The 20,226-nt window shown below is 46.2% G+C and overlaps 1 protein-coding gene across 2 annotated transcripts in view; it reads right to left on the bottom strand.

Moving 5' to 3' along the window:
- The window catches only part of LOC147417683 (amino-acid permease BAT1 homolog), a 90,066-nt gene that overhangs the window by 12,908 nt on the left and 56,932 nt on the right, over window positions 1–20,226 (bottom strand). Inside the window, exons 3-4 of one of the 2 annotated variants that reach the window (XM_086507362.1) lie at window positions 13,881–13,970; window positions 13,589–13,780 (exon numbers count right to left, since the gene is read on the bottom strand). In XM_086507362.1, coding sequence (XP_086363488.1) covers window positions 13,589–13,780; window positions 13,881–13,970 — 282 coding nt within the window. Of the gene's footprint in view, window positions 1–13,588; window positions 13,781–13,850; window positions 13,971–20,226 lie in introns of both variants that reach the window. The other variant, XM_086507361.1, reaches the window with a different exon arrangement.

The following is a 20,226-nucleotide window of genomic DNA, read 5'->3' as shown; positions in this document are numbered from 1 at the left end:
AAGTGCTTTTCATTTTTGTAGTGAGGTCAGTGTTTCATATCGACACCCGCCTCAAGGCTAAAGATCCTAAGGCTAGATTGGTGCTAACCACACCCTCTTCAAAACCAACAACACTGGAGAGCAGTACGATGAAGTACTAGGCTGGACAAGACCCTTTTCCAAGAGGTCTTTCACTTGGTTCATAATCTCTTCGTTCTGGGCTCGGCTCACACGGTAAGGTGGCCGGTTCGGTGGTGTGCTTCCAAGTATCAGATCAATAGTATGATCTTCAGGACGAGCGGGTGGTAACTGGCCTGGCAGGCCCTCTGAGAAGCAATCGGCATGAGAGTGGAGAAAATTTTGGCGTTCTTTATTAAGTTTAGACATATTTGTCCTATCCTCATCACTCAACTCTTTCAAAAAGATCAAGTAAACAAACAGACTGGATTTCATTAATTTAGAAATGGCCGAAGCCGATACAATAGGGATAGACTCGCCCTTAAGTTTTACATCGAGTACAATGGTTCTGCTTCTTTGTGGTCAATGTCGCTTTCCTCGCCCGATAGTCGACCACGACGTTGTTCTTGTGGTACCAAGGAATTCCCAAGAGGACATCACAACCTTCCAAAGGCATTATGTAAAAGTCCTCATGCCCCAAATACCCTTGACAATGCAACCGAAGTTTGCCAATGACAGGTGTAATGGCTACGTCCCTGCCGGGTGCCGCTAGAACTGCCTCTGCAAGTGGTCCCATCCGATCGGGAGTGATCTCGAGCCGTGCCGCCAATTCCGGTGAAATGAAGTTGGCCTTGGCTCCTCCATCAAAGAAGATCAGGGCTTCTTGGTCTTTCACTTTGCCCCAAGCTCGGCAAAATTCTGTACTCTCGTCCATCGTGCTGGGATCGGTACCCATGCAATCTGGAACCAGTCCTGTTTTCATCTTGCCTTTTCTTCCACGGTCCTCAGCTGCTCTCGAACTCTCAGACCTTTCGTCGTCCTTGTCATTCTGTTCTTTATGTGCCTTTTTACGGCACTTCGTGGAGATATGACCAGTTTCCCCGCATCCAAAGTACTTCCCCTCCTTGATGTAGCGAGCCCTCTCTTGAGGAGTAAGTTTGGGTCGTGCATCCTTTTCTTTTTGTTCTGGGTTGCTCTTTCTCTTTCTACTTTCATTTTTCGAAGTCTGTTCGGCTCTTTGGGTCATGATCTCATCTGTGGGGTAGGTCAAACTGCAAGAGTGAATGGCAAAACCCCGTTTCGCATGACTCATCAACTCCTGAATGGAAGCTGAATTTTGTTCTAAGCAGTGATCTCGGATCTCTGTAAGAAGACCCAAGGTATACCGCTCAATCTGTTCCTTGAACGAGATCTTCTTAAATGAAGAGGCGGGTAGAAAAGAGCTCCAGAATCTCTCGCAATAAGCATCCACTGTATCCTTCTTGGTCATCCGAAGATGGTTCCAAGCAATTGCCAAGAAGAAATAAAAAGCCTTTTGAATTTAAGCCATTTAACTGGCGCTGTCTTGTTTAATAGAAGCGTGGACCACCAAGTTCGAGCATTCCCTTTAAAGTAAGAGGCAGCTCTCCGAATCTTAGAGTGCTCTAAGTTATGCCCTCCAGAGAAAGCTATGTCAAACTAATGTATAAAAGACAAAGCCTTCAAAGCATCTCTATAACCGGAAAACGTGTCAAATTTAATTGACTGTCCACCTTCCTTAAACTCTCGAACTTTCTTACTTTTGTCTTCCAGAAAGTCATACTGGTTGATTTTATAAAAATTCTTCTTCTTTGCGTAAAAGCTGATGTCATCAGAGTCCGAACTGATGCGTAAAAGCTGATGTCATCAGAGTCCGAACTGTCTGAAGACGAGTCCTTTGTAGAACTGTCAACCACGGGACGAGATTTGGACTTCTTTGCCTTTTTCTTGCCCTTTCCGAAGCTTTGCTTTTTGCTTCGCTTTTTACCTTCTCTGTCTTCTTCGCTCGAGTCAGATGAGCTAGAAGAACTGTCAGAAGAAGAAGAAGAAGAAGAACTGGGTACTCCTTCAAATCAAACACGCTTCTTCTGCTTTCTTGTAGATTCAAAAGTAGACTCACGACCCAAATAACCCGGGAAGTCAGCGCCTTTCTTCTGCTTTTTGTCGTGCTTTTTACCTTTGTTCAGCGCGTCAAAAAGCTGAGCAATTCGTGCATCAACCACCTCTTCCAATTCTTGCTCTGTGTACGTCCGGGGAGTAGGAGGTTTCTTGAGAGCCGGTTTGAGGGGTGGTTCTGTGGTCTGCCGCCATTGTGAGTGCACCTCATCGAAAGAGGTCTCGCTCATATATTTTGCAAATTTTGGGTCCTTCGCAAAATTGAGCATCATCTTTGTTGCATCGCCGATCAATCGTCGACGCTCCATCTCTTCGAGCTCCGCCTGAGTAGGCCGAGGCGGGCCGTACTTGAAACGAACGCGGAGAAAGGATCTCCCGGCTACACGGACCGCCTACAGACATGCGTCGGACGAACCACCCGACCATAGCCACCATCCGACAGCTCCCCCGTGCTGGGGCCAGCGTTTGAGGACGTAGGCGTGCACCTGTAAGACCGAGCGTCCCATACCACCCGGCCTCACCTCCTCGAGGTGACCTCGCGCACTCCTAGCCTCGTGGGCTAACCACTGGCACTCTGCTAGTGGGGGTCGATAACTGTAAATGAGGCCTTGGCCTCCCTTTTATAATAATAATAATGGCCGGCCGCACTGGACGCCCATCCCGATGGCATCTGGGCTAGATCCCCTCTCTTGTGAGCGGGACATAACATACTTCTCCCCTTAAGAACCATTGATGTCCTCATCAATGAAGTGGGGATACTGAGCCTTCAAAGCTCTAACAGGTTCCCAAATAGCAAACGTTTCAGATTGACCCTTCCATTTAATTAAGTACTCGTCATAAGCCTTTTGGCGCGAATGACGGGTACGATGATCTAAAACTGCTTCTGGTTCTCGAAGAATCTCTCTCTCTCTCTCTCTCTCCGTGTGTGTAAACTGCGCACAGAAAGAAGACTACAGAGAGAGTAAATAAAAACAGTATGCTGAAATTGCAATCTAGAATCTTCAAATCAATAACTAAATGACTGATTTTCATTGATGTGATCACCCATGAAAGAGTTCTTCGCATCCAGGGTCCTCAACTGCACCTCGAGGGCTATCCACTTCATTGGAGAAACTCGATCATATTGTGAAGAAAGATGGTCCCAAATCAACTTCACGTCTTTTATCAATCGGATGTGTCTGATGACTGATGGTGTACTATTGAAGTTAATGAAAGATTGAATTCGAGTATTGACATGCTTCCATAGCTTCGCTCCCGCAAGGTCCTTTGGCTTTTGAAAGTTGCTTGAAACAAAGCCTCCAAGATTGTAAGAATCGAAGACCGCCATCATGGTTGCTTTCCAAATGGCATAGTTCTCTCCATTCAATTGTCGATCTGCAGGAAAGGTAGGGAGGGTAGGTATCTTGATTGGTTGATCACCTACGTCTGAGTAGAATTGGGACCAATCCTCGTTGAAGGGTCGTTCTCCTCACCACCGATCTCATCCCCATGGTGTACTTTATCACGTACCGAATTCATGTCAGAATCATCACTCCTCTCCATGGTGTTAGAGAACTTGGGCATTTGACGAGGCTAGGTCATGGTAGAAGAGAGAAAATCTACAAATATGTCCACTACAACCGAAATCAGCCCCAAATGAGTGAAAAAGGTAGAAAAAAATAGCAAACTACCTCCTTTCATCTCGGAAAATCAGCACCAAAAACTCGCACAAATCACTGATCCGATTCAAGAGCACGCCGTGGCTCTGATTACTATATCAAAGGAGCAGCTTAAAAAGGTGAATCAAGTGATGAACTTGTCTGCAACCACGAGCAAACCTCCTCTCGGGATCGAGCAGCCAATGGATCTCGGATCTATCGCGACAGATGTCCTCGTACACAAGCTCCTAGCGTGTACCGCCCACCGAATTGGCACGGGCAGCCAAGCACGCGTACAATCACGTGTGTAGGGGCTCAAGACAGAGGGGAAGGGAAACGCTAAGAGAGAGATCGCAATGGAAAATGCGAGAGAGAGAGAGAGAGAGAGAGAGAGAGAGAGAGAGAGAGAGAGAGAGAGAGAGAGAGAGAGAGAGAGAGAGAGAGAGAGAGAGAGAGAGAGAGAGAGAGAGAGAGAATCACTATTACCGCTACTGCAGGATAATTCTCTATGGCGAGTGCAGCCAGAGATAGAAATCAGGATCATTATGCTATCCTGCTTGATACACGGGAAACCCTCACTGCCACATGACATCATCGGAACATAGCTAGATCATTATGCTATCCTGCTTGATACGCGGGAAACCCTCACTGCCACATGACATCATCACAATAGGGCTAGCCGCACCACCCATGCTAGTGGAGGCTTTTTTTCAAACAATATGTTTTATTCAGAGAGTACAACTCTCCCAAGACACATTATCATACCAACCACTTGAGGCATCCCAACAGCTGGCGAAGACTGGAGAGAGTGGATCAAGGTATGCATAGATGACAGTGGTTTAGCACATATGGCTTGAATATAGAGCAGCTACCATTCTTTTAGTACGACCCCGACCCACCATTCATCCGTCCCATGGAAGAGGAATCGAGTCCTCAAAGACAATATTTGGCAGGTATATATCAGGGAGACGAAGATATTGTACTACATCTTGGAGGATGGCTTCATTTGAAGGCCTGAATGCATGGATGTCTACATGTCCCACAGTGCCAGAGCAGCCATGTCAGGTGCAAGGGAATTGAAATGATGAAGATCTAGTTTTACACTCCCACTAATCCTTCAACTTCTTTCCTTGCATTAGTGGTTCCTTTTAGCTTCAATGATGGTTCCTTTTACTTTCCCTTGAAGACAGGGGTTGAGAGAATGCAATAGAGATGTGTAGAGGGAGAGAGAAGAAGAGACACCTGATGGGGTCCCAACCAACCCTCTCAAAGGCCCCCCACACCGTTGCCGATGTGGTATTTGCCTTATATTGCATAAATGGAATGTACACACAATGCGATACCTTAATGCAGACTCTATTGACTCGAATGGCAACAATCACCGTGGTAACTCCTCGGGAAGAGGCACCTCCGCGGCTGATTTGATGCACCTTGGATCCTTCTCGATGTGGGATTGCCGATGGCCGCCAAGGGGCTAATTTGCAGTCCCCTGAGAGGAATGAAGGGCTGAAAGCCCAGATCTCGACGATGCCAATGATGGACAGCAATGGAGCACTCAATTCCGGTGAGGGAATGGCCGAGGGGAGGGTGGACCGCATCTGGATTGGGCTAGCGTCAATGGATCTCGCACCACCGCGGCGGGGACAGGCTGAAAACTGAAAATGCTGGCCTGATCTGCTGCAAGTGACTGGCGCTAGGGCTAGAATCTGCAAACACTGGCTGATCTGCCCAAAAATGCTGGATGTACTGCAGGCTGAAAACGCTAGGTGATTTGGGGCAAAGATGTTGCCTGGCCTTGCTCCTTTGCTAGTGCTACAGCTTATCTACAACTTGACTCAAAGTGAGGCTCTCCTGCTCCCTTTATAGGTGAGGAATAGGTCTTAAGAACTTAAAAAGGCTCAGGTAGGGCAAGTGTCCACTAGATCACCCAACAAATATATCAATAAATTGATTTATTAAAAATTGAGCCAGGGGGTCCAGTTTGGGTGAAACTGTCGCACTCCCCACCCAGGAATCCGATTGACGCGGGAAATAGCTCGTTGGATTCCTCTAACCTAGAACTACATGCATGTCATGCTAGATGCCCACTATAATGTAATAACATCTATCAAACGCGTATACAAACCATTTATGCAAGAGGGTTCCAAAACAAGAAACCTTAATTCTAATGGACTTGTGCGGACATGCAAGTCCTACAAATAGACTCACAAAATTGCCGGTACTAATCCTCATAGGATTCTAGACACTCATATCTAGGAAGAAGGGGAAAACTAGCTTTGGAAGTCAATGAAGAATGTCCACGTGGCACACACATCCATGTGCATGTGACAAGCTATCGGGCAGCTCAAAGTTTCATCACATAGATTAGAGATTGAGACAGAGAGAGAATCTCATACTCCCAATGAGTAACGGCAGATCTGTAGAGTTTGCACAACAAGGGTAGAAAGCGAGGAGCACTATGTTTGCAGCTACCGAGCTCACCATGACATACCGGGTCTCTACACTCCCTTGTTTACATGACAGCCCACTATAAGAGCTCATGGACTCTAGAGATCAAAGACAGTTGGGGAGTTTCCATCTTGAGATTCAGAGACATAGAGATCTTCTACTACAGTCACCTGGTGGAGGTAGACAGCCTCAGCTTACAGACTTTTTCCATCGAGCGACTCCAGTACCACCTGTCATTATTGCACCGGGGGGAGTCACTCTACAGTAGGTAGATGATGTCACAAAATGCTAACGTGTCAAGTCATTGAAGAATGGAGCTAACCTACAGATCCCGGCCAAGTAGCTTTAACCCTAGAGGAAGCAGCAGAAGAAGTTTTACCAACTTATAAAGTCTTGCCGAGAGGCCTATTTTTAAAGAGAAGTTCCAACCAACTTAAGGAACCCAATGCGATGGGGCCCTAACAACCTAAAGACAGTAAATAAAGCTGGGCGCACACACACACACACACACACACACACACACACACACACACACACAGCGTAGCGCTGATGACGTAGCAGCAAGTACGGAATCCCACAATTTACGCTACTATGCAGACGTGGCATCTGTACGGATTTTTGTGATTCACGCTAGCTGATTTTCAACGCTAGCTTTTGAGTTTGACTGCTTTTCATGTAAACTGCTTTTAGAGGCTAAGGGCCTTCAAATATGACCCATGGACTCTCACTCTGGCAAGCGGGGGATGCCAAGCAGAGCCATGGGAGTTGTCTTGAGTTCAAGCAATACAAAAGGGACGCCAAGGTTTGGGGCCGGTGCTCTCTTGGGGTGGAACTCCGCCACTCCCCGTATCGTGTCGTGCATCTATTTCAATTAAGTTGTTATTTGAAGTGCATAAAGTTGTTCAGTCGATTCTTTTCCCTTGGGACGTGGTGCCCGTCCTGTGCCAGATGAGGTCCGATCCAAGAGACAGCCTAGAGCGGTGGGATATCGTGCTCAAGGGGCACACCAAAGAGAGATTCACCAAACTTGGACAAAGAATGAGTAGGCCAAACAGAGAGAGATACAACGAGCATTCTCCGACACTGCTCCTACCTTATCCACCTATGCACCCTTAGCATATAGTTTTACATCCACTAGAAATAGAGGTTCATCCCCTCGTTGTACATGCACATGTACTCACCCCAGCTCTGATGAGATTATCGTAGCCACCTCTAGTAGTTTCTATCATCTTTTATTTTCAGCACTTTTATCCTTTTTTGGATTTCCAGAGGATACACACATGTATATGGTTTTGTCTCATAAGCCGACTTCATTCTCTAGAAGACGTTAATAACGATTTCTTTCTTTTCTCTCTCTCTCTCTCTCTCTCTCTCTCTCTCTCTCTCTCTCTCTCTCTCTCTCTCTCTCAGAGACTGACGCACGCGCAAGGCAGGTCCCGCAGGAGCAAGAGGTGCAGGGTTCGCAGCCTGTGTAGAACTCGCAATAGTTTACAGAGTGTGCAAGGTGCAGAGAGCGTGCAGTCGATAGAAGGCGCACACACCAGCGGTGCATCTCTCTGCTGACGCGCGTTGGCTGCAGTTTGGTTACGGAACTCTAGCTACTGCCAAGGCGTGGGCGTTCGATTCTCCTCCGACACGTCGCGCTGCAGCAGCGCGTTCATTTTCAAGCTTGTTAAAGATATGTACGCTTAAGTCTTTCAACGCTCAAGGTTCTAAACCACCACAAACAAAGGCTCATTCCCACAGAGTCATTCCCATCATAAAGGGGGTTTCTCACATGAGTAGAGAGCATCGATTTTTCTTCAAAAGGCTTCCACGAGCAATCAAAGAGGATCTCCAAAGCTTCAGCAAGCACTTCAAAGGGAATTTACAAGGAATTTGAAAACTGCAGAACTCACAGAAATTGCAAAATTGACAAGTGCAGAAAGCAAATGTATGCCATGAAGGCTTAGTGTGGAAACACATGTATGCATAATGCGGTGCGTGTAGGTTGGTCTCTCCTCTCTCTTAGAAAGTGAAACAAATAAGGCAAGAAAGATGGCGGCGCACTACATGGTCACAAGCAAGAGGATGACAGCCATTAAAAGGGAGTTGAAAGAATGCAAAGCTCACATGGATGAGTGGAAGAAAGAGAAGAACTTAATTCTTCAATGGAAAAAGAGGGAGGAACAGGCGAGGGAACTAGAGCGCAAGGAGTTCCGAGATGAAATTCAAGCTCTAAAAGGTAGCATCTCAGCCCTTCGGAAGGAACTCGACGAAACCAAAGAGGGAGGACGCCTTGAAGATGAAGAAATTCAGCCATCAATGATAGATGAGCTGAATAGTATATGAGCACAAGTCAAAGAAATAAAGGAGGAAGGAGAAAAGAAGACCTCATGGGTGGAGGTTCTCTCCAAAACGCAAAAGAAGATGGAAGAGGCTGAAAAGTGGATTGAAGTTGTCAAGAAGGGAAAGGGCAAGGACATTCCGACTACACCCGACATCATCAACAAGACACTAGAAGAGGAACAACGAAGAAGGGTACGCGCTCTACACGTGAGAGTGACCGGCCTAAAAGATTCAGATTAGGTGGACCAAGAGGTGAAGAGCCTCATGTCAATGATGGGGGTGGAGAAGCCCTCGCACACACAAGCTTGGAGAGTGGGCAAGAAGAGTGAAGGTAATGGGGAGAGTTCAAAAGAACGGGCTCTCATTTTGCGCTTTCCTTCCATGGAAGAAAAGAAAGACTTTTTAAAGAAGAGGCCAACCCTCAAGAAAACAAGTATCTTTTTAGGAGATGATCTTACGCTCTCACAGCTTGCACATATGAGAGAGGTCATGCTAGAGATTATAGCAGCAAGGGAGAAGGGAATGTTAGCCTTCTACAGAAATGGACGAGTAGTGATTATAGAGCACCGCTCTACATGACGGTGCGAGACCTATGGGACCACTCTCAGGATGGCGGTTTGGAACTGTAATGGTTCGTATAGACTTGATGTGGGGGCCTTTGAGGACAACTTCAGAGACAGATACATTGTTTTCTACTCAGAGACTCATCAGGCTCCAGGACAGTTGATGCAGCATATATCAGGATACAGATGGGAGACAGCTTGTCGGACATGCACCAGATCTGCGCATGGGACTAGAGGATTAGGAGGTGTAGCAGTTCTTTTCAGAGAGGAGCTCCAACCACTACTGCACATAGTTCGGAGAGATGATCAGGCCAGATACTTGTGGGTGAGGCTGAGGGCAGAGACTGGACGTTTCTTGTACATCGCCATATGCTATTTTCCTCCCAGCACTTCAGTATATGCTTCACCCAGAGGACAGTCTCCTTACTCTGTACTTGATGATGATATCTGGGAGTTCTCAAGGGATGGAGACATCATACTTTTGGGGGATTTCAATGCCCGTACAGGTAGCTCACAGACGGTCTTCTATGACACCTCAGAGGAGATGCTCAGAGAGCTAGAGCCAGAGGAGATGGGGCTTGAGAGATGTTCACACGACAGAGAGCATATAGAGTATGGGAGATACCTGAGGGAGATGACGACTACTCACAGTTTAGCCATACTGAATGGCTTACCGACTTTCCCATCGTCTACAAGTTTTACTTGTTTTCCACACAGACATGGGTCCAGTACTGTAGACTATGTTCTGACACATCCGAGCTTTATCTCACATTCAGGATTTCACAGTGGGGCACAGGCCTGTCGGGATAGCAGTAGATCATGCACTTTTGACATTATCAGTCTCCTTTGAGTACAATACATTTGAGGCCTCACGGGGTAGTTGACATCCACGCTATACTTTTACACCAGAGACTGACTCAGTCTATGCAGAGGAGATACGTAGGCTTTTATGCACATCAGAGCCAGTATACACAGTGGAGGAGATCACATCTATGCTGACAGTGACATTACATGGGGCAGCGACAGAGGCATACCCACACACTCAGCCTGGTCAGAGACGTCGTTCTGGGCACATGCCTCAGAACAGCTGGTATGATGAGGAGTGTTGACAGAGGAGAGCTCAAATATAGCGGGAGCTTGCATTGGGGGTGATCACCTATAGACAGTCTCGTATTGCTACACGACGACTAGTGCGACGAAAGAAGCGATCTTTCTTGGTCCAGATGGAGCAAGATTTATATCAGCTCTTCCTTAGTAGAGATTCAGGAGAGGCTTGGCGTCTATTCCATGAGCAGTCTCCCCCACCAGTGATTACTTCTACAGAGATATGGGGGCAGTATGCAGCATCTTTATACACTGTACCTGGACAGCCACCACTACCAGATCCACCACAGCCATGTCCGACTACGAGCACCTTCTTTACCACTGAGATGGTAAAGGAGGCCATTGACAGGATGAAGACCAGACGGGCACAGGATCATGAGGGTTTGGTAGCAGAGCACATTATACATGCTGGGGATTTGTTGGCAGAGATGCTTGCACGGTTATTCAACCGTGTCATGTGTGAGGGCTTTCCTGAGTCTTGGAGATTATCTACTATTGTACCTATCTTCAAGACAGGAGACCCCACAGTGCCGAGGAATTACCGTACTATCATGGTAGGACACACATTGGCACGGTTGTATGCATCCATCCTTGAGCATAGGCTGAGCAGTTGGGCAGAGATTATGGGCATACGGGCACCTGGGCAGGCTGGTTTCAGGAGGGGTTTCTCCACACTAGATCATGTCTTTACACTCAGAGCTATCATTGAGGAGGGTCGAGCACATGGTAGGCGGATATATTGCAGCTTTGTGGACTTCTGCAAAGCTTTTGACACAATACCGAGGGCCAGATTGATGCGCCGACTTATGGAATTGGGGGTACCCATAGAGTTGATATGGGGGATTATGGCATTGTACAGTTCAATGATGGGTCATGTACGCACATCTGAGGGGATATCTGACATAGTTCACTCCACTATCGGAGTAAAACAGGGATGCCCATTGTCCTCTACTTTATTTGGTATGTATGTTGATGAGGTCTCTGATTATATTGACAGAGGAGGAGATAGAGGTGCTCACCTTGCGGGGACATGGATCCCTCTTTTATTGTATGCTGACGATATCGTGTTGATATCAGACTCACCAGAGGGTATGCAGAGACATTTGGACGCATTGCATAGTTTTGTAGGGGATAGTGGATTGTCTGTCAACCTTGGTAAAACCAAGGTCATGGTATTTAATACCACGCCACAGTGGGTTAGGAGATGAGCACCTACATTCACATATGGGCAGGACAGTATGGAGTACACTGATGCATACACATATCTTGGGGTGGTCTTTAGTGGACCGAGGTTCACACTGAAAGTGGAAGCAGACACTAGATTGACTCGTGCCTATGCAGCCCTAGGCGGTTTAAAGAGGATTTGTTTGCAGGTTCAGTTCCAAGAACCTTGAACAAAGCTCTGGCTTTTCGACACTTTGGTCGCTTCAGTTATGCACTACGGGGTTCAGGTTTGGGGACCGTCTGTTGACAGTGCTGGATGGAGTAATATGGAGAGATCCTTGATATCTATGATTTCTAGGCTGAGTAGAGCCAAGGCCTCAGTTCCACATGACATCATACGTGCGGAGCTGGCTGCCCCACCTATGGAGGTTGAGGCACTCACCAGATCAGTATCATTTGTACACAGCTTATGGGACACCACCAGGGACAGGTATGCTAGGCTTGCTCTTGAGTCATCCAGACAGCTGGCATTACAGGGAGATACATCATGTTGGTATGCACAGATGAGCTCATGGTTTCAGAGGCATGGTTTTAGCATGGACAGGCTGCCCCCTTTCCAGTATTCTCTTGATGCACCATCTTTGGCTCTCACACGGATGGAGACTACTAGACTCATTCGGCAAGAACTTATCCAGCTTGATAGCAAGAGGACATGGATAGAGCCATCACGGGAGTTGGGTACGAAGAGGGCTTTCTATAGAGAGCATCTTCTCCAACTCACGACAGACGGATTTGTCACACGGCCCAGCTACATGGACACACATCTATCTCATGGGTTACGATGTGCCATAGGCCAGATTCGCACATCTTCACACCAGCTTGGGATTGAGACAGGTAGATTCAGAGGCATACCAGCAGACAGTAGGATATGTCAGTTATGCCATGCAGAGCCAGAGACAGAGTTTCACTACATATGTCACTGCACAGTCTACTATGAGATACGGGGACGCTTTCATTGTTTATTCAAAGATGGTTTTGACTCGTTAGATAGAGTCATGAGATATCAGGATCAAAGATGTCTTGGATTATTTCTACTTGAGATACAGAGACATAGAGACGCTCTATTGAGAGGGCAAAGACAGAGACAGCCCCAGAGACGCATCTCGGATTTCTTCAGTTTGAGTACCACAGAGGCGGAGGGGACACCACCATCACAGAGCTCGGTTCCCACCCATACACACACCAACGGTACACTCATTGACCGAGCTATAGAGTTGGGGAGATCGAGACGACCGCGACTGAGGGGAGCCACGCAGCACCGGCGGAGATTGCGGCAGAGGATCCACAGGATTCTAGCACGACACCCAGGGTGTCGATCAGGATAGGCCTCATGCTACTGCTATATGACACTTATCCGTTATTATATCATTTCATTTCATTTCTCTCTCTCTCTCTCTCTCTCTCTCTCTCTCTCTCTCTCTCTCTCTATCTCTCTCTCTCTCTCTTCTTGGGGAGATCTCGACGTCCGTGACTACGGAGGACTACACAGCACCGACGGAGGCTGCATCAGAGGATTCGGATCACTTTGGCCCGACATGCACGACGCCCGGTCAGACTACTGACCATGGAGGAGATTGATGAGATCCGCCAACGACCGATGCTGGATCTCTTGTGATTTTAGCTATCCCAGCTAGCTGATTAGTTCACACCTTGGAGTTTAGGATTCCATAGTAGTCATTTAGTCATTTTGTCATTTTCATTTCATTTTCTTACTTTTGTTACTCGGACTTTGTATTAGATCCACCACATTGTAACTTTTAGGTCTCAAAGGTCACTTTGGCCTTTTGAAGACGTTAATATAACATTTCATTTCATTTCTCTCTCTCTCTCTCTCTCTCTCTCTCTCTCTCTCTCTCTCTCTCTCTCTCTCTGTGTGTGTGTGTGTGTGTGTGTGTGTCCAGAGTGTAGATGAGGATGGATTCTAGTAGTAGTAGTATTTCTGTTCTAGTCTTTTTGTAACCAGACAGTATCAGATTCACTATTTTGTAACAGATTGGTCTCATAGGTCATTTTGGCCTTTTGAAGACGTTAATATAACATTTCATTTCATTTCTCTCTCTCTCTCTCTCTCTCTCTCTCTCTCTCTCTCTCTCTCACACACACACACACACACACACACGCACACGCGCGCACACACACACACACACACACCCACCAACAAGTGAGACTTCTCATGAGCATAAATAGAATCAAAGCATTATTAGTAATATATACCTGCAGCCACACAGAGGCAATGCCAAAGTAAGAGACTGTATCCAATCTGAGTGTGTTGATGAAAGCCCAGATAAGGACTAAGCTAGCGTACATGACCAAGCAAACCCATGGAGGTGCAAAATATCCACCACCCTTGTGTGTCCCTGTTGCAAGAAGAATGATGTTTTGCATGGCTTGAGATCCTGCATAGGCCTATTCAAATCTTCATCAGTTCAGAAGTGAACATGTTATTTTTTTCAAATTCCTTCATTCACATTCTTACTTGAGCTCCTACACCTGCAATGGTACCAACCAATTCAAGCCATGCGCAACACCATGAGGCAAATGGGCCCCATTTTGCTCCTGACAAATGAGCAGCCCAAAAGTACAATGATCCTGTTGTCTGTTAGAGGTCAAAAAATGATTTCTCAAGATGCAATCTGAGCTTCCCAAATTCTCTCTCTCTCTCTCTCTCTCTCTCTCTCTCTCTCTCTCTCTCTCTCTCTCTCTCTCTCTCTCTCTCTCTCTCTTCAGACACCCTCGATGTCTCTTACACGGGTGGAGATTACTAGACTCATTCGTCAGGACCTGATCCAGCTGGATACCAGGAGGACATGGATAGAGCCGCCACAAGAGTTGGGCACGAAGATGGCTTTCTATAGAGAGCATCTTCTCAACCTCACAGGAGATGGCTTTGTGATGCGACCCAGCTACATGGATACACATATGTCTCATGGTTTGCGGTGTGCCATTGGTCAGATACGCACATCCTCACATCAGCTGGAGATTGAGACTGGTAGATTCAGAGGGATACTAGTAGACAACAGGATATGCCGCTTATGCCAGCTAGAGCCAGAGACAAAGCTACATTACATATGTCATTGCACAGTGTACTATGAGATTCGGGGCCGCTTCCACTGCATATTCAGAGAGGGTTCGGGTCCTTTCTCTAGGGTCATGAGTTATGAGGATGAGAGATGTCTTGGGCTATATCTACTTGAGTTACACAGATATAGAGATACTTTGTTGGGGAGAGCTAGAGAGAGACAGTCCCAGAGACGAATTACAGATTTCTTTTCACTAGATATGGGACAGCCAGAGGAGCAGCCATCACTGTAGAGCTCAGCCCACACTCATTCGACCACTACCGGCACTCTCATGGACCGAGCACTAGAGCTATGGAAATCCAGACCGCCACGATTGAGGAGAGGGGCTACACAGCATCGACGGAGACTACAGTAGAGGATTCGAGACATACTCTCTCGACATCCAGAGTGCAGATGAGGATGGATTCTAGTAGTAGTATTTTTGTTCTAGTCTTTTTGTACCCAGACATGGTATCAGATTCACAATTTTGTAACAGTTTGGTCTCATAGGTCATTTTGGCCTTTTAAAGACGTTAATATAACATTTCATTTCATCTCTCTCTCTCTCTCTCTCTCTCTCTATATATATATATATATATATATATATATATATATATATATATATATATATAATACATTAGTGATGATAAGAAAATCAATTATTGAAAGTGGTGAAGAAGCCACTAGTTGCGTGAAGCCTACACAAATCTGGAGAGGAAAGCGGAGAAGAAGAGATATATGAAGGGCTGATTTGATGCACTACTGTCATCTTATGTGTTTATTATTGTAATGTTTCTTATGCATTGATTGCAACTGTATTTGGTTGAGGTAGGAGCTTTCACAGATCAAGTTGACAGTTGCTTACTCGATTTTGGCGCTTGTTCGAGAGAATTACATGCGATTGTTTATTAGCAAAGCTTCAAGTTTCTTACATGCTCATTTTAATGACCCCAAGATATTGCTTTTGTATGGTCATGTGGTGCCTACTATTTGGCATTCTACCGCAGTTTGAAACTGTATTGATCTTCAGCCTTTGTGAGGGTTGTTATTACGTTTCCTGAGCCCGAGCACTAGGTTCCACGTTACCCAATGTCAGGTTGATTAGGTTGTTGAAGATCCCTATATCGCTGCCTCGCCGTATGACGTGTATAGATGGGTTTGGGTGCTCATTAGCCATGTCAGCTTGGCAATTTGTTTGCATCAATTTGATTCACTCTATACCCAATTTACATACATTGTCAATTTTTTCATAGTTTATGGCTGCTATTTTTGATATTTATGCCAGAATGTTGTCAGATTCTTCTAATAGTCTATCTCATTGTTTTTTGTGGTTGTGCCAGTTTTTTCTTGTGAGCTTGCCATTGTCTTGTGCTTAAATATGGCAGCGTCTATGTAATACAGAGAACTATTAAACATCTAGAATTCCAATGGTAGCAATTAATCGTTTTGGAAAGAGCATATCCAAGATGTTCTTGTCCAAAAGAAGCATCTAAAAATTTAGCAACTCATCTGGCTGCCATGTCTGACGAGGATTAGCTAGAGTCGGATGCGTTAGCAAAAATTACGATCCAGTTACTTTTAACTCATCAATGAGAAGATCACAAAGTTTCTTTGGTGTCACTTGTGCAATACGTATCAAAAACAGACAGGTACTAAAAAAATGTACCTTATGAAGAAGCTCTTTGACTTGCGCATGAAGAAAAGTCTTCCATTTCATTAGAAGATACAAAATGCTTTTCATGCAAGCCTATTACAACCATTCAAGGGTTCTTTTTTTTTCCAAAAAAGAAAATCTTTCTATTAAAATCACCTCAAGGGCACAGACCCCAAGGTAGAATGACATCAGAATAATGCAGAGAGAACACAATAAATGGTATCACCAAAAGATAAAATCCTAGGGCAATCTAAGATACAAGATTGCCTCAAATCAAGGCTAGATATGGGGGTTAAGTCTTGAAGACCTCCTAGGTGAAGACCATTCAAGGGTTCTACTCGGTCAACTGAAGAAAATCCACCTTAATTTGATGAAGAAGATAAAAACAAATCATTCTGCGCCATGAAGACAACCTAATACTTAGTGGTAAGATTTTCTAGCAATGTCCCTGTCACCAATCCACCCTCAATAAGAATTGGAATCCAAGATTGAAGGAAGAGGCGGATAGGTCGGTCATGCACTAAGCCTTTCATGCGGCTCAGTGAGTGCAAAACTTTGAACTCTATGCAACATTGCAAAGCCTCTTTGATTGCATATAGATTGGATTACTCTATTTGTAATAGGTCTCCGTACTCTTGGGCCACAGTTACAAAAATTGAGGTGTGTAGGCCCTCTTCTGTGCCCCCATCATCGAAAACACTCCATACAACCTTGCTTGATAGAGAGAAGTGAAGTGTAGTTCAACCCGCAGAGAGAACCAAGAAATTATGGGCTACCAATGGGGTTTCCCTCATTATTGATGGATGGAGTGACAACCACAAGGGTTCTATCCATGGCGTGGTGGCCTATTCTCGAAGAAAGATGTACTACATCGACTCTCATGATGCATCCAGCAATGGAAAGGCGCTGACGTGCTTAGCCCAAGAATGTGGTGGGCATGGTTGCAGAAGGATAGGCATCAAATAGGGCAATTGGGGCTATAATCGAGCGCGTGTACCCACACATCACCTTCTCATTTTGCATGGCACATGGCCTCAACAACCGTCTCAAGGACATAGGGGCATTGTCATGGATTGCTCTTACTGTTGATGAGGCCAACCATTTGGTCTCCTTTGTCCTCAACCACCAAAAGGTGAGGCATGGGTTCTCAAAGCAGAGCCGTCTCTCTCTTGAAGCATTCAGAAACCATCTTTGTCTACAACTTCTTGATGCTTGGCCGCTGGTCCACTTGTGGAGCACTGAGGGCTATTTCTTATTGATGAGTACAACTGCATGCCAGAGTCTTCCACAGCGGCTAGCAAAGAGTATAGACCCAAGGCCGACAATACCAAATGGTGGGAGAAGGTGAAGACACTTGATGCTATGGTGAAGCCCATTGTCCACCTGCTTCATGTCATTGATGTCATGCAGCCATGCATAGGCAAAGTCTACAAAGCCATGGATCAAATGATTGAGAAGCTTGACAAGCTTGTGGCAAATGAGGATGAACGCGAAGAAATCAACTCCTTGTGTGTCGCCAGGTGGAATGCCTACTACTCTCCACTACATGTGGCTCAAGACTTTACAATCAGGCCCAGGCCTATCAGGGCAGCAATAGATCATGCCCTCCTCACATTTACCGTCTCATTCTAGTTCAGCAAAGCTTGACTGGCACAGACATCTACGCATACCCGATACATTTTTACTTCGCAGATTGATTCTGTCTACATAGACGGTATCTACAAACGCTTATGCACAGAGGATCCGGGGAGACCTCTAGAGGAGCTCATTGATAGAGACATTGCAGGATGCAACAGTAGAGGCATACCCACACAGTGAGCCTGGGCAGCGACGACATTCTAGGAGCATATCCCAAAATAGCTGATATGATGAGGAGTGTAGAGAGCAGAGCTTGACTTCAGAGGGAGGAACTTCTAGAAGTCACCACTCACAGGCAGTAACGGATTGCTTCTCGGCGTTTGGTACGATGGAAGAAGAGGACATTTCTAGCTCGACTAGAGTAGGATTTATATCAATTGTTTTTGAACCAAGATGCACGTCGTATCCCATAGGTTGAATGAGTGTCCATATAGGCTGGTCTGATCACATATCCATCCTCTGCAAGTTGGAGAAGATGTGCTCTATAGAAAGCGATCTTTATGCCCAACCCTGTATCAGCTGTATCTATGTGCTCCTGGTATCTAGCTGAATCAAATCGTGACGTATGAGTCTAGTGATCTCTGCCCGTCTACTCAAGTGTTGCTCAAGGATGGAAGCGTACAACCGTGCCAATGTGTGTCCAATTATGATAGTACGGTAGTTCCCAATCTCCATAGGGTCCCCCTGACTTGCAGATAGCTACGATAGTAGACAAACTCCAAGTATCACGTAGGCCCTTGCACATGGCACGGTTGAACATCACTGCTAGAAGCTCTGCAAGCAGATCTTTGGCATGTATAAAATGCTCTACTACTAGGCCATTGTGATCATATGCTCTCCTTGTCCTCATCCTGTCAATGGATTTCTTTACCATCTCGGCGGTAAAGAAAGAACATGTGTGTGGGGCATGGCTTTGATGGATCTAGAGAGGTGGCTGCCCCGAGGAGAATTTCAAGCACTACCATGCCATGACCTTTGCAATGCAGGGGAAGAATCCTTGCTTGGAAACAAAAGCATTTCTCACTCAAGCCTTGCTTGACTAGGAGTGGTTATTGCACAACGTGTGGTCAAAAACAAAAATATCATGTTTTTGGTAATATTGCCAAGCCTTGCTATAGCTTAGCACAAGCCGTGCTTGTCTCAAATGATGTGCCAATATATCATATATGCATAAGCCATATGTTCGTGCAATTCCAAAAATGAACAATTTTCTTGAGCAAAGTAACAAGCAAAAATGAAATATGTTGCTTACCTTATAAATCCCCTCGAGAAACTTGTCGTGTCAGCCTTATGGCTTGTCCTTTCGCACAGCCGTTAGAAGCCATACATCATACGCCGAGCTACTTCAATTTTCCCTTGACGACACCTTTGCTTGATGAGATTATGCTTCCATAGCTTTGCACGATATGCATGCTTGCCTACATGCCCTTGCATGGCATAGTTATGGTGGTCTTGCATGCCTGTGGTCTTATGCTCTCACTCCAGCCGTACCGGAATTTTCTGCCATCGCAGGAGCGTGCCCGTTGTACCCCATGCCTTGGAAGGCCATGGTTGAATGCAGCCTCTGCTGCTAGCGCGTGATTCATGCAACTCGGAAACTCAACGGCCGCGGATCTCCGAGCTTGGCTAAGCGAGATCTTGAGGGGTGTGTGCCCGGGGTAGGCATGCACCCTTGCTTAGGGTTTTAAAAAAGCCCAAGGCTGGGCGCCCGTGTATGAAAAAGGAGCTCTAAAACGAGCTATGGTGGGCTGTTGTTGTGCTGACAGAGAGAGCGAGAGCAGGAGAGCAAGGTGATGCTCACCAGGTGTCGAGCATGTCTCGGAAATTGCTCCTCAGAGCCCTACAACCCCGTAGACAGCAAGCTCATGTCATTTTCTTCAAGTCCAACTCTCGGTTTTCCCCCTCTCAAGGGATGGTACCCGCGGTGCCCTTCCTCTGTCGTCGGCTCTGCAAGGGGTGGTGTTCCATGACTCAACCGAGAACGAGAGAGAAACCATGCGAGCTTCAATGAGATATAGAGTCAGAGAGAGAGAGAACATGCGAGCTTCATGCATCCCTCCCTTTTTCCTCCTCCATAGCTATCCCTCCATCCTTCCCCTGTGCTCTGATACCAATATGAGACCCTGGGACTGCCTAACCTCGATCCTCCGCCCAACCTCCCTTTATAGGCCTTGCCCCTATGATCCGGTCTCCATTAGAAGCCGGCCCTTGGCCCGGACCTCCAGGGTGGCCCTTGGTCTGACAGGGGGGATGTTAGACTCAGCTTGCTAGTTTGGAAAAAAGGCCGTGACAGGCAACTGAGAGAGGGCCATCTCAAATAGGACAGAAGTTGTACTTACAGCGGGAAGAAATTAGCAGGCAGAGAGACGCCTTGCATGCTGCTGCAGCTTGGCAAGCATAGCTCGCACTAGGGCTCTCTCTCTCTCTCTCTCTCTCTCTCTCTCTCTCTCTCTCTCTCAATTAATTGGAAGCCCAAATGAAGGAACAATGAAAAGAAACAG

The sequence above is a fragment of the Adiantum capillus-veneris genome, chromosome 30 (assembly GCF_014529385.1).
Source record: "Adiantum capillus-veneris isolate H3 chromosome 30, ASM1452938v2, whole genome shotgun sequence".
In the NCBI taxonomy this organism is placed as follows: Eukaryota; Viridiplantae; Streptophyta; class Polypodiopsida; order Polypodiales; family Pteridaceae; genus Adiantum; species Adiantum capillus-veneris.
Note: the sequence above shows the minus strand (reverse complement) of the source record. Positions and strands in the feature narration are given on the sequence as shown.